This window comes from Taurulus bubalis, assembly GCF_910589615.1.
Source record: "Taurulus bubalis genome assembly, chromosome: 14".
In the NCBI taxonomy this organism is placed as follows: Eukaryota; Metazoa; Chordata; class Actinopteri; order Perciformes; family Cottidae; genus Taurulus; species Taurulus bubalis.
The window spans coordinates 23,984,669-24,006,858 of NC_136602.1; the positions used below are offsets into that span (position 1 = coordinate 23,984,669).

General features: G+C 41.9%; 1 protein-coding gene across 1 annotated transcript in view; it reads right to left on the bottom strand.

Annotated features, from left to right (window-relative positions):
• atp6v1ba (ATPase, H+ transporting, lysosomal, V1 subunit B, member a) overlaps nucleotides 1–21,953 on the bottom strand; it is a gene marked incomplete at its 5' end in the record, with an annotated part of 39,754 nt that extends 17,801 nt beyond the window's left edge. Inside the window, 6 exons of the mRNA XM_079229964.1 lie at nucleotides 1,062–1,201; nucleotides 1,740–1,817; nucleotides 2,464–2,557; nucleotides 4,617–4,715; nucleotides 4,889–4,944; nucleotides 21,845–21,953. Coding sequence (XP_079086090.1) covers nucleotides 1,062–1,201; nucleotides 1,740–1,817; nucleotides 2,464–2,557; nucleotides 4,617–4,715; nucleotides 4,889–4,944; nucleotides 21,845–21,953 — 576 coding nt within the window. The remainder of the gene's footprint in view (nucleotides 1–1,061; nucleotides 1,202–1,739; nucleotides 1,818–2,463; nucleotides 2,558–4,616; nucleotides 4,716–4,888; nucleotides 4,945–21,844) is intronic.
• Between the last annotated feature and the right edge of the window lie 237 nt (nucleotides 21,954–22,190).

The following is a 22,190-nucleotide window of genomic DNA, read 5'->3' on the forward strand; positions in this document are numbered from 1 at the left end:
CAGAGGATGGGTACATGGTGGCCATAAAGGGATGGACATGGTCAGGAACAATGCTCAGGTAGGCCGTGGCATTTAAACAATGCCCAATTGGCACTAAGGGGCCTAAAGTGTGCCAAGAAAACATCCCCCACACAATTACACCACCACCAGCCTGCACAGTGGTAACAAGGCATGATGGATCCATGTTCTCATTCTGTTTACGCCAAATTCTGACTCTACCATCTGAATGTCTCAACAGAAATCGAGACTCATCAGACCAGGCAACATTTTTCCAGTCTTCAACTGTCCAATTTTGGTGAGCTCTTGCAAATTGTAGCCTCTTGTTCCTATTTGTAGTGGAGATGAGTGGTACCCGGTGGGGTCTTCTGCTGTTGTAGCCCATCCGCCTCAAGGTTGTGCGTGTTGTGGCTTCACAAATGCTTTGCTGCATACCTCGGTTGTAACGAGTGGTTATTTCAGTCAAAGTTGCTCTTCTATCAGCTCGAATCAGTCGGCCCATTCTCCTCTGACCTCTAGCATCAACAAGGCATTTTCGCCCACAGGACTGCTGCATACTGGATGTTTTTCCCTTTTCACACCAATCTTTGTAAACCCTAGAAATGGTTGTGCGTGAAAATCCCAGTAACTGAGCAGATTGTGAAATACTCAGACCGGCCCGTCTGTTACCAACAACCATGCCACGCTCAAAATTGCTTAAATCACCTTTCTTTCCCATTCTGACATTCAGTTTGGAGTTCAGGAGATTGTCTTGACCAGGACCACACCCCTAAATGCATTGAAGCAACTGCCATGTGATTGGTTGATTAGATAATTGCATTAATGAGAAATTGAACAGGTGTTCCTAATAATCCTTTAGGTGAGTGTATGTACTGATATATAGATATATACATTGATATATAGACTGATATATAAACTGATATACTTTATAAACTTTATATTTCAAACTTGTAGCCTTCAGGCCCAACCAATGCTGGACTTCTGATACCACTTCCCTTCCATTCAGAAAGCGTTCCCAGGATGCTGGTAGTCCTGGAGCTGACGACATGAACTGGTGGTCTCACCTCGTTGTGGGGCAGCCCAGCAGCGGAGAAAATGGGAATCTTCTGTCCTCTGGCAATGCTGTTCATGCCGTCGATGGCCGAGATGCCGGTCTGGATCATCTCCTCGGGGTAGATACGACACTGAGGGTTGATGGGCTGACCTGCGACAAAGAAACGGCTGCATTAGACCAATCATTAAGGCTTTCCACTTTCATTAGTACACTTTAAAACATACATTTTTAATGACTAAGATCACATTGATGTCTTGTTTTTGTCAGAAATACTGTTTTTTAAAGTAAGTGTGGAGCCCATATGGGTCTATGGCAGATATTCCTATAAAAACTGTATAAATCACAAGCAAATATATTATACTATCATTATACTCTTTTATTTTAACACGGAAATAATTCAAATAGCCCTAGTGGTTGCAGAGATATACCTTTTTTAGTTTAGGTATGACATTCGGACAGAGGCCTAACAATAGGTGGGTTTTCAAAAGGTTGTGTGGCTGAGCTTACAGATGTGCCGTCAGTATTTTTATTGAGCTATATGTTCATGAAAGAAGTTGCCTATTCTATTGTTTTTGTAAAATCTAAATATTTGGGGGGTGTTAAAGGATGGTCTGAAGTGGAAGAAACCAAACACGCTGATAAAATGGTGTCATTTTAATGCAGCAGACAGGAGGTCAGCAGGTCATACCCATGATGTCCAGGTAGTCCTCAGCCAGAACATTGGGCCCACGGTCGATGGGTTTGCCCGAGCCATTGAACACACGGCCTGAAAAGAAGAAGATGTTCTCCTCTGAGCCAAGCGGATAACGTCCTTTATCTGATAAATACAACTATCTGTTTTCTCTGGAAGTTGAATTCAAAGATAATTACTAAAAACCCACAGATCAAAAGGAAATTCATTAGCTGACGCTTCCAACCACATCTGATCTTTTCTGTTTTGTATCAGACTCTAAACAGATAAGAGTGGCTCTGATGGCTCTCGTCGAGTCTACAAGTACAAGTAATTATAAATTCATGGACGTGATTAATGATACTTGAAAAACAAAAGCAGGTTTACTTTCTGCTGCTATTGAAATACATGTAACCTTGTGCCGTGCCGAGATAATCACACTGATTGAAACATTCAAGAACCGAGACAAAAAGGTTTGATTCAGTGCTGTTTTGCTTTTCCCATTTACTGATTGAACAAATAAGTAAAATAAGCGTATTGAAGGAAAATACAGTATAACACTTTAAATAGCATTCAACAGGCTTGAAAATTGTCATCTTTGTAAAACAAAGATAGACGGGTGAAAAGGGGGGACTGTGTGGCTGTAAACAAACCTGAACTATGGACTAATCAGATGAATATTTACTTAATTTTGGTTTAAATATGCAATAAAAAAAAAATTAAAAAAATCAGGTCGTCATACCAAGCATGTCCTCCGACACGGGGGTCCGCAGGATGTCGCCGGTGAACTCGCACGCCGTCTTCTTGGCATCGATGCCGGATGTTCCCTCAAACACCTGAACAAACAGACGAGCCGTTAAGGTTACGTTCCACTGGTTAGTGGCAAGTTCAGTCCACACCATTGGAGCATGATTAGAGATATCACAGCACAGTTAAAAAAATACTTTGACCGGCTGTTGAAGCGAGCAGTAAAGTCAGTGTCATTAAAGTCATTATAGTATCCTCTAAGAACAATGAACATCTGTTGAAAATTGACAATCCTTCAAATATCCTTCATTTCACTCTGAATCCCAAATGTCAACCTGCTGGAGGTCCTAGAGGAGAAGGAAGGGAATCACCAGAGGTAATTGGAGTTATGCTCTGGGGACAAAGGACGCACACAATGTGGTTGCTACCCAGGACCCAGGGCTCGGCACAACTTTTAAAAGCTGTTGCTAGGCTGGCAACCAGTTATCAACTTTATAATGAAACTTGGGAATGGCGGCGTTCATCATCAATAGATGCTCCACCTCTTGCATCCTCCGTGTCATTATGTTGCCGAGCTGCCCGCTCTCGTTGCTTCAAGCTCCGCTGCTCGCCGAGCCCCCGTGGTTCTGTAGGATGGGCGACCTTGAGCCGACCCCCCCAGGAGGAGCGCCGGGCATTGAAGCTGCTTCTCTTCGAGGCCCGACCGTGGAATTACAGCTTCAGGCTCCGCCACGTGATGCCATGGGGCCCAAAAAAATACATACATTGGGAAATTCCCAGTATGACTATATTTTAATTGTTTACATCATTAAGAGTGGTAAACTCACTAATGGCAGAGTCCAGTTATGCTTGTTATGCCGTTCGTACGAGTGATCCAGATAAGTGTGAGACCAGGCAGCTGGTCAGTCACGCTTCATTTGCTTCAATATGGTCTCCAGAAGAGATGCCTGTGAGGAGAGCAAACGTCTCACGCAGCGTCGTCTGCTTCTTGTTCCGACTGGAACAGAAATATTCAAATATCACTAATGCAAGAAATATTTATTTTTGGGCTGTACCTCTGGCCGTTTCCCGTCTATATTTGTTTCTGTTAAAAAGTGGGTGCTGGAGAGAGTGTGGGCAGATTAATGCCAACCACTCGCACATTTTTTGGACATGTATAACAATTCAAACATTCTAGGACAGAGTTATTCAGACTCTGGAGGAGATCTTATGCTACAAGATCCCCAGGGACCCACGGACTGTTTATCTGGGACTGATACCTGTCGATATAATTCAGAAGTAGGGCATCTACCTCTTTAAAAAGAATGATGAAAAATTGTAATGAGCGATTGGTGACCCCCTATTAATTTACTTTATTTATTTTGTCCTCTTTTTTGTCATTTACAATGTTTTGTCGTGTTTTTTGTTAACAAAAAAAAAATGGCAACCCTTACTGCCGTTGTGGGACCAACACTCACACATGTTGGTCTGTCAGCTCCCTGCAGCTGTTTGCTGTTGTGTGTTTGCATCCCTCCCAAGGCCAACAGGAGAGTAAACAGTGACAACAAAGGGATTCAGCATTCCTTATTGTTTGGGAGAAATTCCCAAAAGTAAACACAGGAGAAAAATCCTAACCACATTAAGGTCGACAGAAAACTTCACCTTGCCATTCCTGTCATATAGAAACCCACTCAGGATTTGTGTAGAGCAACAACACATCCCACAAAGGCCAGAGCCCACAATGTGTTAACCTCTCAGTGCTCAGACTTCCCTTAACTGCCTCTCAGCTCCAAGCCCAGTTGTTCCTGATGAAGACATCACTATGCAACCTGTACAAATGGAAGGTCACTTGAAACTTTCTGCACGTTCTGGATTTCATATGATACAAGCATGCGCTCCTCTGTGTGTTTTTAGACACGTATACAAGTTAAAATGTACTCAACTTTTCAGTACCATTCATCAATGTCACAATTGACCAAGGCAACCAATCAAATCAAGACTTCCTGTTTTGATGCCAGGAGATGAATATATAAGCACTGGATGTCTGCATTGACCCCCTCCCCCTCTGAAAAGGCTCCGAGTAAATTGTCTTTGTTGGGGATTATTTTCAGCTGTGGAGGAGCTGCAATAGATGCCAGTCGGTCAGCAATTTTGGATTTTGTTTCTCACCTGGACGACTGCCTTGCTCCCGATCACCTCCAGGACCTGGCCGCTCCTCTTGGTGCCATCCGGCAGGGTCAGGTGAACGATCTCAGCGTATCGGGGGAACTGGTTCAAAGAGATTCAACACAGGTTCACTACAGCTGCCTGAAAACTACAATTATAGAATACATGCAAGAGTAGCTCTGTCTCGTAATAACACAGTGGTCATTTACATTGGCAGCGGAGTATAGAAGTAATAATAGGAGATATAACGTTTAATAAAGATAGAACAGCCTCACCTTCACATTATCCAGGATCACCAGGGGCCCATTTACACCAGACACAGTAGAGTAGGCTGAAAGGCAGAAGAGTTCCAGAGTTCATTCATCTGTTCATTCCAAGTCATATGGCAGGCAATACTGACAATTAGGGCTGCAACAACGAATCGATAAAAATCGATTATCAGAAGTGTTGGCAACGAATTTCATTATCGATTCGTTGTGTCGCGCGATTATTACGCCGGGCAATAAGTCGCGGAGGGAAAACAAAAAAGAGCGGAGCAGAGCAACTGGCCGGCCAGCGTTTCTGAGATTGGAGTGAGACACGAGAAAAGCTGAAGTCGTGATCTTCTCAAAAATAGAAGATCTTTGACGAGTCGAGTCTTGGCCAATCAGCGTCTTCATGTTCCTCAAACTTGTTTTTAATGGAAGCTAGTCAGCTTGCTATCACGTTAGCTAACGTGTTTGGGTTGTGTGTTGTCGTTAAAGTTACTTTATGTTCCGTTACAGTTCAGTCTTAAAAAAAAAACGTATCGTGATGAAACATGCCGTCACCCCCTGGTCTGGTTCAGCTCACGCTGTCACTCGTTAACGTTAAACCGGCACACCGGCGGATCTGGCTGCAGGTTTTTTTTTTTTTTTTTTACTCAAAGTAGAATGAAGCAAATCACGTATTTGGGCTTAGCCAAAAACGTGACGTCGTGGTCATAAGAGACCCAGAATGAAAGAGTTTAAGGAAGAGGACGCTCTATATGGAGCAGTACAGCTTCCCTCTGTCCCAGTACATATATCCATACGTATTGATAAAGCAGGGTATGTAAATGCAGCCTCTGGAGGGATCAATTACAGTAAAAAGGGCTCACATTTGGCAGATGTAAAGCATAGATGTGTATGTTTTTAGTGTTAGTCCATTTTATTGTTTTAATTAACAGCTCAGGGATGTTCAAGGAGCAACCTGTTTGTGCACTTTCTGAATATGTTTTGAATAAAGGGTTGGAAATGAACGCTTTGATTTTTTTTTTTTTTATCCGATTCATCGAAAAAATAATCAACCGATTAATCGTTATTAAAATAATCGTTAGTTGGAGCCCTACTGACAATAAACCCGTTACTTCCTGCAGCCGAAAGCCATCAATCCACATGAGAATTAATTGACATCCTTACAAACAACACTCATAATCACAGGCTGACCTTTCTCTGTGAGATTTAAAACAGCTTTCATGGTCTTCCAGGCCCAAATGTCAAGAGGAAGGCAAATGTCAGGAACGAAATGCATTAAAATTCACTTGTATGGTGCGTGGTTAGTTCTGAGCCTCACAATAATAGAACACTAATTGAAGGGTCATCATTGATGAAGGTTAGTGAAAATAGCCTGTGGCCTTACCAAATCATAATAAATGCAGCACAGTGGACTAAAAGAACACACTAGAAGTCCATGGACACAGCACATCAAATATGTGAGGGAAAGTTGCCATTTCCCTGAACTTGCGCTGCGCTGCTTTTCTTTAATTATCAATAAGATGAAGCAGCGATTTGCGTCTCCATTTGTGCTCAGAGCTCCCTCATTTCCATCTCAGATAATAGAGGTTATTTCTAGACAAATGCATACCGTTCTAGGATTGGGTCATCGTGAAGAAGTTTGGCGGCATTTCTATCAACATCTGAGCGAATTTGAGCTTGAACTTCAATAGGTTATCCATACTTAATGCGACACAAATGCGAGGAGACCATTCTTTATACAGAACCAGCTATTATCATTGCACAACAATTCACAGCAAACCCGCTCTTTGTTGCTCCTCTTTGAAAAGGCATTAAAAAGGGAAATTGAGATTTCACTTCCAGTGGAAATGGTGGTGCAGGTTAAAGTAGAAAGCAAAACAATAGTTGGTATTTTCCTTATGTAGATGATGATTTGTGAGGCCTAAAAAGAAAGTGTTATGCCTTGCAAAGTGACTTTGTATGCTTACATTGACGCATCATAGTGCTGCAGGGATGAGTACTTTATTTTCTATTATTTATTTTTATGCAAATAATCACAATATCGACTGACAAAGTGACGGCAGAGCACATTTTTACATTTGATGGTTGACACTGACTTTAAGATGGTTGAAATTATTAATTATTTTGGGACGGTAAAATTGTATTCTTTAAATCCTGCCGATGACACATCTTGGGCATTATGCTTTAATGATCAGATTAAACAACACATTATTAAACATTTACATTGTGTTTACATCGTTTAAGTTGACAAAGTAAAAGAAAAAGAATATTCGCCAATCTGAGACCATCTCAAATATCAGCATTGGCCCAAAACATCTCCTCAATCCATGCCATTTCTTTGTGATTTACTTTTTCCTCCCAGAATATATCATACGAGCCCAGTTATTTGGCACATCCTGAATCACTTTAAATCTGTTGAGATTCAGCCCCTCTATACTGGCGACAAAATGCTAAAGAAAGTCATTTTCTAGTAGAAGCACAATGAGCACCATCAAAGAGGAGCGTACATCTCTCAAAAGGAAAAGATTTGTTTAGAGTGAACATTCATAGAGGTCTTATAAGAAATAAAACATTATTGCAGTACGCCTGTAGTAACAGTTGATGATTGGAACAGATATCTTTCAGCAGCTAATAATTAATATCCATAATGAAACAAAAGAACAACCAAATGCAGCAAGATCCTTGTTCCAACAGGTCCAATGAGTCACTTCCAGGTTCACTGGTCCACAGAAGATAGCTGTAGTAGATAATTGGAGTGATAAGGGACCATCAGAAACAAACCAGAGGAGCGAGGGGTCTGGACCTAAAAGGTCTTTCTCTGAATGAAGCAGCACTCCTTCTGCTGTAGTAATGTTCACAATTTTCCTAAACCACAATAAATGACATCAGTTAAATGTCAAAATAATGCCGTCTATGAAACTGAGAGAAAAGCGGCGCAAAACTCGAAGCTGCAGCTTGCCACTAAAATGAGAATAGTCCACCTGAAAAAAAAAAGGCCAACCCACCTTAAGTGGACTCTGAGCAGGGATGCCCGTTTTGCTCATCAGCCGGTGATAAATGATGGCGTTGACCCGTTTGTGCTTCAGGTTGTCGGTGCAGCTGTAACCACCCTGCATGCAGGGGACTGATCCCGACGGTTACCGGTTAATGAGGGTCAGCGGTCGGTCAGAAAAAATGTCTAAATTAGCATCCCACCTCTGACATGGAAGCCAATTTAAGTTTGCAAGAAATCCATTGCAGACCGCATTGTTTCCACAGGGTTTCCCATCATGGTCGGGCGTTCCTCTTTACGTGTGAACCATCAATCTCTGGGCCAATATCAAAGGCACGAGGAAATTAGAGCAGACTGGTACGAACGTAAAGCACTAAAGCTTAGCGGGGTGCATCCACTATGCCACTAATTAGGCAGAGGCCAACAAAAAAAAACTGTCAATGGCAATGTCAATGAGCTACAGTATTGCAGCCATTTCCCACACACACCTGCATTTCCCCCTCTCTTCGCCAGACAGCGTATGCGCGTGTTGAGGGTGGAGTGGGAGGTGGTGGGGCAGAGACTATAGAGGGCAAGAGAAAAGATGGCTCAAGTGTGATGATAAAAACCAAGGGCATCACAAATATACAAATTAAAATATTTTCATCTCCCAAATAAAACGAGTTTCTCTAAACAGCCTTCCTTTATCCCAGTGCCCGCCTCAGGGCTCACATGCTGGTGAATGACTCACGTCCTCACACACATTTCTGTTTGTTCTACAAGACCTTGCGCTGCAGTGGGGGGCACGTTACTGAATGGGAATATGGTTTAATAATTTGAACTAATAGTACTTTTTTCTAGCGCATTCATCATTCAAAACAATCTCAGAGTGCCACAGAGCCAGTACATAGTAAACAAATAAAAACAAAGTATAATAAAAAAGAAATGTCTGACAACTAATATTGTGTAATATTAATGTGGTGTACTACAGCCGAAATACAGCTCTACCCCCCAAAAAAGAAAAGAAAAAATACATCCATACCCTTTTTTTTTAATGCATACAGATTATTTTATTTTTTTTTACAGACAAAATTCATATTTTATTAGATATCCGCCAAATATTAGTTCATCACAGATTCTAACTCTGAATATCAACACAGGTATCGGCCTCAGAAATCCAGCATCAATCAAGCTATACATTTCCCGGTAGAAAGACACACTTGTCAGTGTTCTTTAGCTGAAGAACTACAAAATGCCAACATCATTTTTCGAAGAAATCTTTAATATTGTGATATAAAATGAATCACAATAGAGGATTTCATCTGCATAATATGCGTCTCCTCTGGATGTCTTCCCCATAGAGCCAGATGAACCGTGGCAAGTCAGCATCGAACAATAAGTTAAGTAGATTTGTCCCACACAAAATACCAATCACCTCCTGAGTGTCTTTCCCATGAAGATCAGAACATGACTTTATACTTAAAGCTCAAGACCGCTCCCCATACACAAACATAACAAAAAACCTGCTTTATGGAAATTCCAATACTTCTACAAATCTTTTTTTATTAAATGGCCATCCCCTTTCCTCCTCATAAATGGCAGATGCCCATGTTGGCAGCTAATCTTAGCCTATAAGTCTCAGAAGAGATGCATATGCTATTACCTGAAGGCAGATGATGATGCAGGGACAATCGGGCTACATCATTATACAATCATATATCAGCCTACTGCATCCTGAAGCTTGATATTTGGTCAGTGAGAAGAGGTAAACGTCATTTTAAAATATGTATACCGTAGTAAATTTGCCTTCCCTCACTTATTGTGACCATCAAGTTCTATTTGCAACCTACTACTTGGTGATGTTTAGACAACAGTCTTGGTTAAAATTTAACATGAATAACTGTACATTTTGTTGTAGACAATTATACAGAAAATGTACAAAGATAATTCACGGTTTACTCCTGGGACAGAGAACTGGACTTGCTAGGATGGTGGATTGAGTGCAGGCCAGTCAAGTTGTTCCTAAACCAAACTGAAAACCATTTGTGTCTTCATTTTGAAACCAGAACTAGATCAGCCGATAACTTATTGCAGATGCATCCATTTCTGTTTTTATTTTGGTCAAGTAACAAGACATTGCAGTATAGAAATGCCAAAGATCTAGTCTGTCCACGGGTGGGCACATACATACTTATTATTCTACTATAAAACATGGAAAACAAATTCGCAAATATGCAGTTACTGGATCTTTTAAACTCTCAAATATTGACATTGGTATTGGCCTAAAAGTCCCTATAATGGTCGGGATCTTGGTAACATTTGGCTAACTACCGAAAGGAAATGTCAAATACAGCATGCAGTAGATCATAGGGCTGGGCGGTATGGCCAAAAATTCATATCACGGTATTTTGCAAGATTCTGGCGGTTTCACGGTATATCACGTTTTTTTTTGTTGTTTTTTTTGAGTAAGCACATTCATTAATTGACGCCGAAAAGGACGCCGGCCAACTGAACAGCTGTTAGAGTGGTGAGCAGCTGTTTGTAGGTTGGGACATAGAGGGTGTTAGGAAGCTAAACATAGAGGGACTTAGGACCCAGGGGAATGTAGGTGGGGAAAAAAAAAGGCCGGAAGGGTCTGTCTCTTCCTGCGAGTTTGTGATAGTGGGCGAGCTGTACCCAGCATGCAGTTTGGCGGTGTAATCTTATAAATGTACAATTATTAGTATTATGGGTGTTTTACCCTGTTAAAGAGATTTAGTTGCGAGTTATTAATTGTTGTTATAACATTATAACCATGACTAAAGTTATAACCATGACTCATAAGTAGCAGATTGCTGCACCCTCAGCGGTGAAAAATAAATTTTGCTGCCTGCTGAAGGGCGACAACAGTTGTTACGGCTATGCCGTATGACGGTATATAACAAATTCATACAGAATGGAAATTTGAAAGCGGCATCATCAGTTGCTATTTAACAGTTTGTTTTGTTTTTAAGGTTGATTCTCGTTCGCAAATGTATCCGCCATTTGGTGGCATAAATCTGAAGTGTGCATAGTAATTGAAAGTTTAGTTCCAGAGGGATTAAAGGCCTAACCCTGGCCATATACAGTAGCCCATCGGTATACGAAAGAAAAAAGATCTTCATGGTACCCTCCGGCGTATAACTGTGATGTTAAAAAAGAAGTGGTTTGCTCTCTCATTTCACAAGATAACGATTGCTCAATGGGCTATATGGCCATTAGGTGTGAAGTAGCAACATTTTCCATTAGGTTTGGAAAACTTTCTCCACCCCTCTTTTGCTACTTCAGCTCAAGTGCAGCAGTCCCCTGGCTTGGCATGCAACAGAAGTATGGGTCACCCTGCAGCCTGTTCAGCTGCCAGAGCCCTTTGTGTACAAAGATGTTAATTGGTCCTAATCCGCCACTAGAAGCTGTTTTGGTAGCCTGACCTCGCACCCTGAAGGACACCTTAGTGTGAAATACTAAAGAGCCCATTCAAGTGCCAGAGAAAAGAGGCACAGAGCATTCCAACACAATTCAATTTCCCATCTGAAAGAGAGAGGGAGGAGGGGGTCAGAGCTGGGATGGAGATGGGGTGCATCATCATTCTGACAATAAATGAGCGCTACAAAGCAGTCGCTGCTGTGATGTGCAGCCTTACAATCACGTCTTAGCCTCTACTTCAAGGGATTCCCACAGCCCCATCGGACATGGGAATGCTAATTGCCTCAAACCTACGACCCCCCCAAACACACACACGATAAAATGACTGCAATCCTCAGACTTTCCATGTTGTCACTGTCACTTTTCCATTGACAGTTGATGGTTTACAATAGCAGTACGCTAATCTTAAAGCAACAGTCAACCACAGGGCCGTAAACACGTCTGTGTGGCGCTGCATTTATTTACCCTCCTCTTAACCCTTTGGTGATGGGTCTTGACAGAAAGAATGAATACCAATGTACCTATGGCACTCAAGCAGTATATTAACAGATACCTGAAAAACTCAACCGATCCTTTAAGATTCACATTTCCTAACCGGCCCAAGAGAGCAAGCTGCCACACAATCCAAGTCATGTTAGCATGGAGAGGGAAACCAAAGCAATGGAATGAGTAAAATGGGGGCCAAGTTCCACAAAACAAGTGAGCATTTAAATACATTAAGTACCTGTTATGTCTTTATGTATCAATGCCACTGCTTACAAAGGAAATACAATCACCTCAGAGGCACATAAAAGGATAAAATGACTCTATATGTTGCACATGTTGGTGACCCACATTAATCAGAGCGGCTCTGTCCTGAGGAGGGGCTTAGGGCCAGGTGGTAGTCCAGCAGAGTAGAAGTGGTTGGTTTCTGGATTACAAGGCAAAATGCTGTATACTTAAGATGCTGAGGAAGGCGATTAGCTAGATCCACAGCATCCAATGCTCTCCCTTTCCTGAACCTTGGCTGTTCTAATTGTGACTTATAAGCAATTAAAGTACATTTACATTGCGCCTTTATAGTCTTCCGACCACTTAAAGCACTTTAACACCAGCCAACATTCACACGCGCAACGTGGCACCTGTTTCTCAGGAGCGATAAACATTCACACTAACAGCCACCTGGGGTTCAGACACTTGGACGTGTAGACTGCAGGGGCCAGGGATCGAACCACCGATCCGATCAGTGGACGACCGCTCTACTGACTATTTAAACATCAAACAAACTTCAATGCGTCCTCTTCTTTCATAACACTCTGCCCACCCAATCTGTCAGTGGCTACTACTGCCACGTGCACGGATAAATCATCAAAATAGATAGAACAGCTTTTTTGTTCCATTACTGTGTTTTTACCGTCTCAATGACTCTAGATCAAACCAAACTGAGGTAACCTTCAGCAGAAACATATTACTGGCAATCATTAACATTTCAGTCCTGGTTGATTTAGTATTTCTATTAGAAAAATTGTCACCCTGTAACTTGCAGAGTGGAATTCAACGGGAGGCGATTGTTAGTTTTGTGCATGTGTGACCGTGCCTTAGAGTTTTATTTAATTGCATTTGGTAACCACTGTATGAAAGGTTTGATCGATTATCTCCTTGCCATTGTTAATTGTTCAGTGTATCCTATGCTGAAGGTGATAAGAGGAGAAGCACTGAAGCACCTTAGTATTTAGAGAATTCAAACGGTCTTTGAGGTCATTTCATTCGGTTAGAAACCTTCCTACACAAAAACAGCCCGTGTTTTGACACTGCTATAAAAGGACACAGGCGTTTAACCCTGCAGGTACGCAGGTACTCCATAAAGAGGACTCCCTACCTCACTGCACGGAGGAAATGTAATCTGGCTCAAACCAGGAAATTTGCGAGCAGAGTGGGGACTCTTGTCTGCAGGGCCTTTTTGCTGGTGGGTAGTATAGTAGAGGAACAAAGCTGCCTATACAGACGAGCAGCTGGTTAACACAACAGCTTCATTACAGAGGTGGCGGGGCGCTATGGTAACAATAGCTAGAAGCATGGGCTTTGACAGAGCAACAGTTTCCAGAACGTCACTGATTGAGGCACATTTTGGCTCACCGGGCAACCTGCCCACTTCAAAGCTTTTTATACCGTTTCCCAATTACCCCCATTACAAAGTTATAGGCTAGACTTTGTCACAGTTCACATACACCAGTTTAGAAAAGTTTCATGTTTAGAAATGACATACAATTATAGATTTAGAAAACATCACCGCAAATTACACATAACACCATAAATCCTTTGGTACTGGCTCTAGGTTCACTGGACCAAGAGGCCCTCTAAAAGCACCCATGGGCAACTTGAGCGGTACAACCTAAATACTCTTAAATTAGCTTTTGCTCCGCACTACTTTTATTTAAGGAATCCTAGCATAGGCTACCTGAATTTCAGCACCATGGAAATAACTCCATAATTTGTCCTTCTCTATCACAATATGTCGAGACATCCTGTCACTCAAATCAGCACTGCCACAGCTGGAGTCGTGCTGCATGGTATACGAATACTAAAAAAGGTATCGCAATACCCTGCAGTTAATTTTATGGGTACTAATAAGAGCTGTGTCTATGTGCTACACTCAGCTTCATTGTGGCGGTGCCAACCAGTCTTTTTAAATCTCATATGCACTCTGCAAATACAAGTGCTCTTGCCGACACACGGCTCGTCGTCAAAGCCGACTAAATGTGGCAGTGAACTACTGTAGCACAGGGTTAAGAGATGAGCCTATGCATATTATGAAGGTAATATAATAACACTGAGGCTCCTTAGTCTGAACCAAGACATCAAATTCTTTATTGATCCCACCTCGTCAAAGGCGTGACTGCTTCACTCTTTCCGTTCTTAACTTTCACAATAATTGCCCGACCCACAGAATCTCCGCTCACGAGAGGGAACTTAAATTCACTCAAAGCATTTCACTAAGAGGTAACTCAACAATATAGCTTACAGTTCGGCTCGCACTCTTCTCTGCAGAATGTAACCTTTTAAAAAAGCAGCCGTGTGACAATGTGGAGAGATGTGAACGTGTAAAAAGACCATCTTACTCACGACTACTAACTAAAACCAGAAAGCAAACGATTTAAATGAAGAGAACTATAGTAAATACATAGTATATAATCACTAGTTTATGTGAAGAGTGTCCACTCTATATGTGAACACAGATTGAATCATTACAGCTGCTATGGAAATTACCTGACTGATACATGGGGGATTTTTTTTGTTTTCAGACAATAGGCACTTCTCTAAAATGACCCACCCATTCTTAAGATGAAAAATGTCAGGAAATGAATGATGAGCGGTCAGCAAAGCAAGTGTACCGTTCATGCGGATGGTTTCTGCTCAGGCAACAGACAGAAATGGTGTCAAATCCTTAGCCTACATTTTAATGTTCTTTCATGAAAAGAATGGCAAACGCCCACGGAGAGTCTTTTCTACTGACAAGCTAGCTGCTTAAGCCTAATTAGAATGTGGGTTATAGAACTGTTACAAAAATAACATTGATTTTATAGAAATGACTTTCATGGTGACAGATGAGACATTTGTTTATCGTGACTACATTATTACCATTAATTAAATCCTCACAAAGAAGTATAGCGCCTTGCTCTATGTCTTTTCATAGCACTAAATGACAGAATGCACTACTAAAACAAAGACCAGCCATTTCGTGGGCTAATAGCTTTTGTCGCATTTGACATGAGAGAGACAAAGGCCTCTAACAAGAAAAGACTTGGTCTGATGAGAAATCTCTTTATTTGTTTATTTTCCTGCTCAGTCTTACAGCGGCTTTTCAATGGCTGCCTCTCAGAGCTCCGTCAATTCAATAAGCGAGGGGAAAACCATCTCAACGCTGTGATCTTATGGACCGTTGGATGCCTGAACGGTCAGAACTAGTCTTGGATATCCTACGCTACACACCGAGGTAGACGTTTGCTTTAACCCAACAGGGACTGGCTGATTCTGAGGTCATCTGTAGCTGTCAGGTCTTCATTCTGACTATAGCTGCCATTTTACAGTCTTAAATGCTGCATTCTCTCGAATGTCCATCCAGGGGCGAGTCTGCTGGTTGTATAGAAGTCTGAGAAAATGACTCGACTTCTCTCTGGGATTTATAAACATTGTAAACACGAGTTTATGTCTCAATCGCTAGTTTCAAGTCTTCAATACAGCATGATGGTCCATTTAGAATCAAACAGACCATAAAGCAGGGGATGCTTTAAGGCAGCGGTTCCCAAACTTTTTAGGCCACGCACCCCCTTCTACATCCCGACCGGGTTCACGCACCCCCAATCCCCCACACCTTAAAAAAACCGCAACAGAGCCTATTTATAGCTGCATAAAATCGGACCAATGCGAGAACTGTTTGCTAGCGCGTGGCGTTTGTTACAATATTTAGTCCACTGTATACATTTCAGTTACACAAGGCGTCACTTTTAAAGAGCAATAAAGGGCCGTTCACACCAGACGCGACTCTCAAAAACGCGTCGCTAGCAAAACCATTGTTTTCTTATGGTACGGCGCGCCTTTCATGCGCGCTTTTTAAATGCCGCGTGACGCGTTTTTCTAGCGTTTTTTCGGCGTGCTTAAAAGTTGAAATATTCTCAACTTTAAGCTCCTTGCGGTGAGTCGCACAGCTCAGTCGCACAGCTCCCTGGATGGCGAGGACACACGCACAGACTCAGAGGCAGATTGCATTTCACATTTATTTACTTAAACACAGTAAGCCACGTAAAGAACAAAGAGTGGCACATGCACAGGCTCAGAAACAGATATAAATAAAAAAGGAGGAGTCCATATGCAGCAAGAGAGATAGAGAGGGAGAAAGTGAGAGACTCACGTGAATGAGACTGCAATTGTTTTTGGCTGTTTCGTAACTCTTCCAATTTGGATCTAAAAAATGTAAGGGGCTTCTGACTTGCACTGGCATGCTTGGTGTTCAGGTGGCGGCGCAAATAAGAGGCTTCAGACAGCTGTTAGCCAGAACCTCACTGCACAACACGCACTGTGGCTTTGGGCAATCTGCATCGCCAATCCAAGTGAAGCCCAGACCCAGATAATTGTCATCATGTTTCCTCTTTTTTTTCCCAGTCTGATGCTCACTCTCGTCTCCTCTTTTTTCAGTGCAAAACATCAGAAAGCACAAACCGGTTGCTCCTTAAACATCCCTGAGCTGGTAATTAAAAAAAACAATAAAAATGGACTAACACAAAAAACAGATTTATGCTTTTTTTCACGTTGTTGGCTCAGCCCAAATACATGATTTGCTTCATTCTACTTAAAAAAAAAAAAAAACAACAACCTGCAGCCAGATCCTGCGGTGTGCCGGTTTAACGTTAGCAAGTGACAGCGTGAACTGAACCAGACCGGGGGGTGACGGCATGTTTCATCACGTTACGTTTTTTACAAGCGAGACTGAACTGTAACGGAACATAACGGAACTTTGACAACACACAACCCAAACACGCTAGCTAACGTGATAGCAAGCTGACTAGCTTTCATTAAAAACAAGTTTGAGGGAAAGGAAGACGCTGGAGACATCTTCACGCCGATTGGCCAAGACTCCACTCATCAAAGATGATTTATTGAAGATCACAACCTCAGCTTTTTTCCGTGTCTCGCTCCAATCTCAGAAACGCTGGCGGGCCAGTTGCTCTGCTCTTCTTCTTGAATGGCGTAATCATCACGCGACACAACGAATCCATAATGAAATTTGTTGCCAACTCTTTTGATAATCGATTTTTATCGATTCGTTGTTGCAGTCCTACTAGTCAGCACCACGTATAGCGACCCAGAAACTGTTAACACTTAATATGGTCATAAAATTACTCATGTTTATATGAATTGATATTTGTTAAGATGCAAGTTTTAATGCATTTTGATTTAATTGTATAATGTTGTGGGACCAAGCAAACCCAATAGTAATTCAACCCTTCAATACATACAAGGTGACAAAAAAAAAGTATTTTTTTTTATTCACTTCTTAGAAAAATGAGCCACCATAAACCAAAATCAAAAAGGGCAAGTCATGCAAAAAATGTTTTGATGTGATATACTGTGAAACCATAGATAGATAGATATCTCTCTCTATAGGACGGGCTGAGACTTTAAAGTACAGTATTAGTGTCTGCAATAAGCCGCTTTCCTCTACAAATATTTTTTAAACAGGGTTGTAGATTTGATACGGCTTCTCAATTCATGCTCAATGTTGAGCTAAGATCTGTTTTCTGTTTTGAAAGACGCAACAGCAGAAAAGCCGACCTCAGAACGGGCTGAGACATTAAAGTACAGCAATTCCATACCTAATGTGAAGCTCTCAGCCGACCTTTATGTTCACACTAGGTTATCTGAATACTTTTATCTGAAAAGGTATCCTATCTTTAAAAATATCTTGCTTTCATTTGTCCCTCGATACAGTTTGGCACATGTGATTCACACACACCATACAAAAGAGGAAGTCACACTTAAAACAGGAACCCCTCACTCTGCTCAGCAAAATAAGTTAAAACGTTACAACATTCTTGAATATTAATCCATAATTCACTGACGCACTGTCGACTGAAAAAGAGTACTGTAACCTACTCTGTGAAAGTACACCTGCAGACCTGGGCCTCTGAAGGCCTCCCGTATAAAAAGCAGTATACGACACATTAAAGGATCAAAATCTCGAGCCACCAGCAGGGTCCTAAAACGTGCTCAACATATTGGGAATGCAGCACATGGAGGATTTGAGGAGCACCTAAAGAGTTTCTTAAGATAATCTTCTGGCTCTGAATTGCCGCCCCAACATCAGAATGGACTGCTGCTGCTTCGTTATGCGTTTGAGGAGCGAAAAAAGGCGAGCCATTCAGCAAATAAGGAGAATTTTAGAAGTAGGATAATTAGATGTTTTAAGGACGAGGGTTTTAGCCCATGTCGCATGATCTATGCTTACCTTTCCGACGGCCCGAGCTCCATTAAGTCATTTCCTTCTACTTTGCGAAGAGGCTTTCAGTCCATGCTTGCCTCTCTGACACTTAGTGAAAAATTGAAATAACCTTACCTTGCTGGCTTCAAGGCTCGGTGTTCGAAAGCATAATCAAAGTCGCAATAAAGACTCAACATCAGGTCCACACAGCAAAGTGCCAAACACCAACATGTGTGAGTCAATGTGTTGATTGAAATAATGTAATCAATGGCCATAAAATGATCCATACGACCAGCGCATGAACACCACTAATCAGAGCGCAGTAGATTACGCTTCATAACTGATGCCATGTCTCTTCACAAAATATGTTGTAGCCTGATAACGCTTCCCTGAAAAGTTGACTTGTGATCCCCTCAAATATGAAATACATACATTATAAGGCTGTTGGTAAATCAGTATTCAGACTATTCATGGAATACGAAAATTCTTTGATTTAAAAAAAAAAAAAGGAAAAAGATGTATAGTTTAGATTTTTATTTCAACTAAAGTGTTATACACGTGGTAAATTCCTTATAGGAATGGCTGTGTAGGTTGTGTGTGTAAAGTTAGCGAGTGTGTGTGTTATAAATGTAGCGGTGCAGTGTGTATTATAAATGTAGCGGTGCAGTGTCTGTGTAAAGTTAGCGAGTGTGTGTGTTATAAATGTAGCGGTGCAGTGTGTGTGTGTGTGTGTGTTATAAATGCAGCGGTGCAGTGTGTGTGTGTGTTATAAATGCAGCGGTGCAGTGTGTGTGTGTGTTATAAATGCAGCGGTGCAGTGTGTGTGTGTGTTATATAAATGCAGCGGTGCAGCGGTGCAGTGTGTGTGTGTTATATAAATGCAGCGGTGCAGTGTGTGTGTGTGTGTGTTATATAAATGCAGCGGTGCAGTGTGTGTGTGTTATATAAATGCAGCGGTGTGTGTGCGCGCGTTATAAATGCAGCGGTGCAGTGTGTGTGTGTGTGTGTGTGTGTTATATAAATGCAGCGGTGCAGTGTGTGTGTGTGTTATAAATGCAGCGGTGCAGTGTGTGTGTGTTATAAATGCAGCGGTGCAGTGTGTGTGTGTGTTATAAATGCAGCGGTGCAGTGTGTGTGTGTTATATAAATGCAGCGGTGTGTGTGTGTGTGCGCGTTATAAATGCAGCGGTGCAGTGTGTGTTATAAATGCAGCGGTGCAGTGTGTGTGTGTTATATATGCAGCGGTGCAGTGTGTCTGTGTCTTATATAAATGCAGCGGTGCAGTGTGTGTGTGTTATATATGCAGCGGTGCAGTGTGTCTGTGTCTTATATAAATGCAGCGGTGCAGTGTGTGTGTGTTATAAATGCAGCGGTGCAGTGTGTTTGTTCTATAAATGCAGCGGTGCAGTGTGTGTGTGTGTGTGTGTGCGTTATAAATGCAGCGGTGCAGTGTGTGTTATAAATGCAGCGGTGCAGTGTGTGTGTGTGTGTGTGTGTGTTATATATGCAGCGGTGCAGTGTGTGTGTGTCTTATATAAATGCAGCGGTGCAGTGTGTGTGTTATAAATGCAGCAGTGCAGTGTGTGTGTGTGTGTTATAAATGCAGCAGTGCAGTGTGTGTGTTATAAATGCAGTGTGCGTTATAAATGCAGTGTGCGTGCGTGTGTGTTATAAATGCAGTGTGCGTGTGTGTTATAATGCAGTGTGCATGTGTGTTATAAATGCAGTGTGTGTGTGTGTGTGTTATAAATGCAGTGTGTGTGTGTGTTATAAATGCAGTGTGTGTGTGTGTTATAAATGCAGTGTGTGTGTGTGTGTGTGTTATAAATGCAGTGTGTGTGTGTGTGTGTGTGTGTGTGATTTAATTTTGATAATCAATTAATAATTGTAAATAAAAAAAAACTTGTATACTTTCTTAATCTTCAATACAATATTTTAGGGATTGTGACAGTTGGTCTGACAAAATAAGAGATTTGATGAGATTGGCTTTGTGATACCAAACGACTATTCGAGAATAACTGACAAATTTCCTCTAAGTAGCATCCCCACAAGACAATAATGACTAACTGCAAATAAGTTGGGTGGACTTCAATCCTTTTATCCGCACGATCTAATAAATATACCTGAAAAAATATTTGATCACAAAAGCATTGTTGTCTTCAAAGTATGTAAGCCTTGATTTTTAATTTAAAATAATCAACACTGTGGCACAACAGCCCAAACATAAACTCTCACACGTTTCTGGTATACAACTAAAGAATCGTCAGTGTTACAATGATGTGGTTCCCCGTGGACACGACATATTTGGGATTTAAAAGGCCACATGACACTATGCATTGTGAAATATCCCAACTTTTATGGCAAAAATACATTTCTTAATAACTATTACCATCAACGTAGATAAACCTTCGCAGCGACACTCAATTGTAAAAGCATAGTACCTGTATTCACATATTGAAATAACAGATTCCCTCAACAATTGTGGGTTGAGGTAAATCAAAAGGAGAAACCAGCAGGTTTCCTGGTCTCGTCAACACTACAGACCGTCTCTCATGTGACCCGTCATGTGACCGACACATCTCATGTGATCTGGCCCCATCACGTGACTGTCACATGAGCAATCATCCCATCTGTCGCCAGTCTTTTCGCCTATAATATGCTGAAGCTACCAACGTTTGGGAGGAATCCATGCTGGGCTTCCACGTCCAACTCACCTCTCACATTAAATACAAACACTCAATCATTCGTGTGGCTATCAAGTCAGCTGACTGTCAGCAATGTTGGCTAATCCACTGCGCTAGCTAGTAGCATCTCGCTAACGTTAGCTGTGTCGGATTTTAGCAGCGCTGCTCTTGTCCGCAGTCTTCGCCATAGTGACAATAATGCACGAGGCCCTAAACGTACATACGACTACTAAAGAGACCACGCTTCGTAAAACTAATGCATGCAGTTACAGTTGAGTGTCACGTGAGCTAAAATGATTAACGATGACTCGTTGCCGGACTGGCCACTGTTAGCCACAAGCTAGCATGCTAGCTCAGCTGATTCGCTGTGTGGCACCAATGGTGTACGTTTAACATTTAGCTAGTTGTATAAAGGCAGCTTGTAAAGCAAATGTCAATGACAGTTTTACTACTATGCTGCAATCTTAACCCGCATTCCCCCCCACACCGTAACAGCGGCTAACGTTAGCGGTTTGTAGTCGTGATTCGCAATTTTAGCATGATAGCTTAAAGTGTGCTGCGTTCCCGGTCCCTGGGTATTTAGAGTTCTGTATTAAAAGCCATGGCTGACTGTGTATTTTCCTTCATGAACATTGTCACACAGCACACATTGAACATATGTTTACAAAGCAACAGTACTGGTATAATATTTCTCATCCATCTGATCCTGGACAGTGCTACTCACGTTACCTATTTAATACAATGCATTACTGTCCTGGCTGCTAGCTAATAAAACGTACAACTGAACCGCAACAATAGTATATGGTATGCGAGAATTCTAACAAGAGTACCGTAATCCTCACAGTTTCCTTGTCATTGAATGCAGCACAACAACCTTGTTAGCCACTAGCTACAGCTGCAGCTAGCAGGCTGCCAACGTCACATACTTAGCCGAGGTTGAGAGATGTAGTTTCGGGTCACAGCCTGGGTGTGTGTCCTCGCAGCTGCTGCCAAGCCGTTGATGTCCATCGCCCTGTTAGATACCAATGTTGCCATCGTCTGATGAAGAACAGGAAACCCGAGATAGCTAATGTTGGTCGATGTGCTTTTCTAGCTGGTTCCGAATAGCATGAATGACAGCAGAGCGACGGTCATGTGACACTGAGGAACCGGATGTTTGTGGAGAGCGGATGGAGCTGACTGATGGGCGCGCGCATGCGCAAAACATATGGGTGAGTAACGTTAGAGCTTTAGGTTTTACCTTTTGATCACAACATGTTGCCAGAGTAAAGT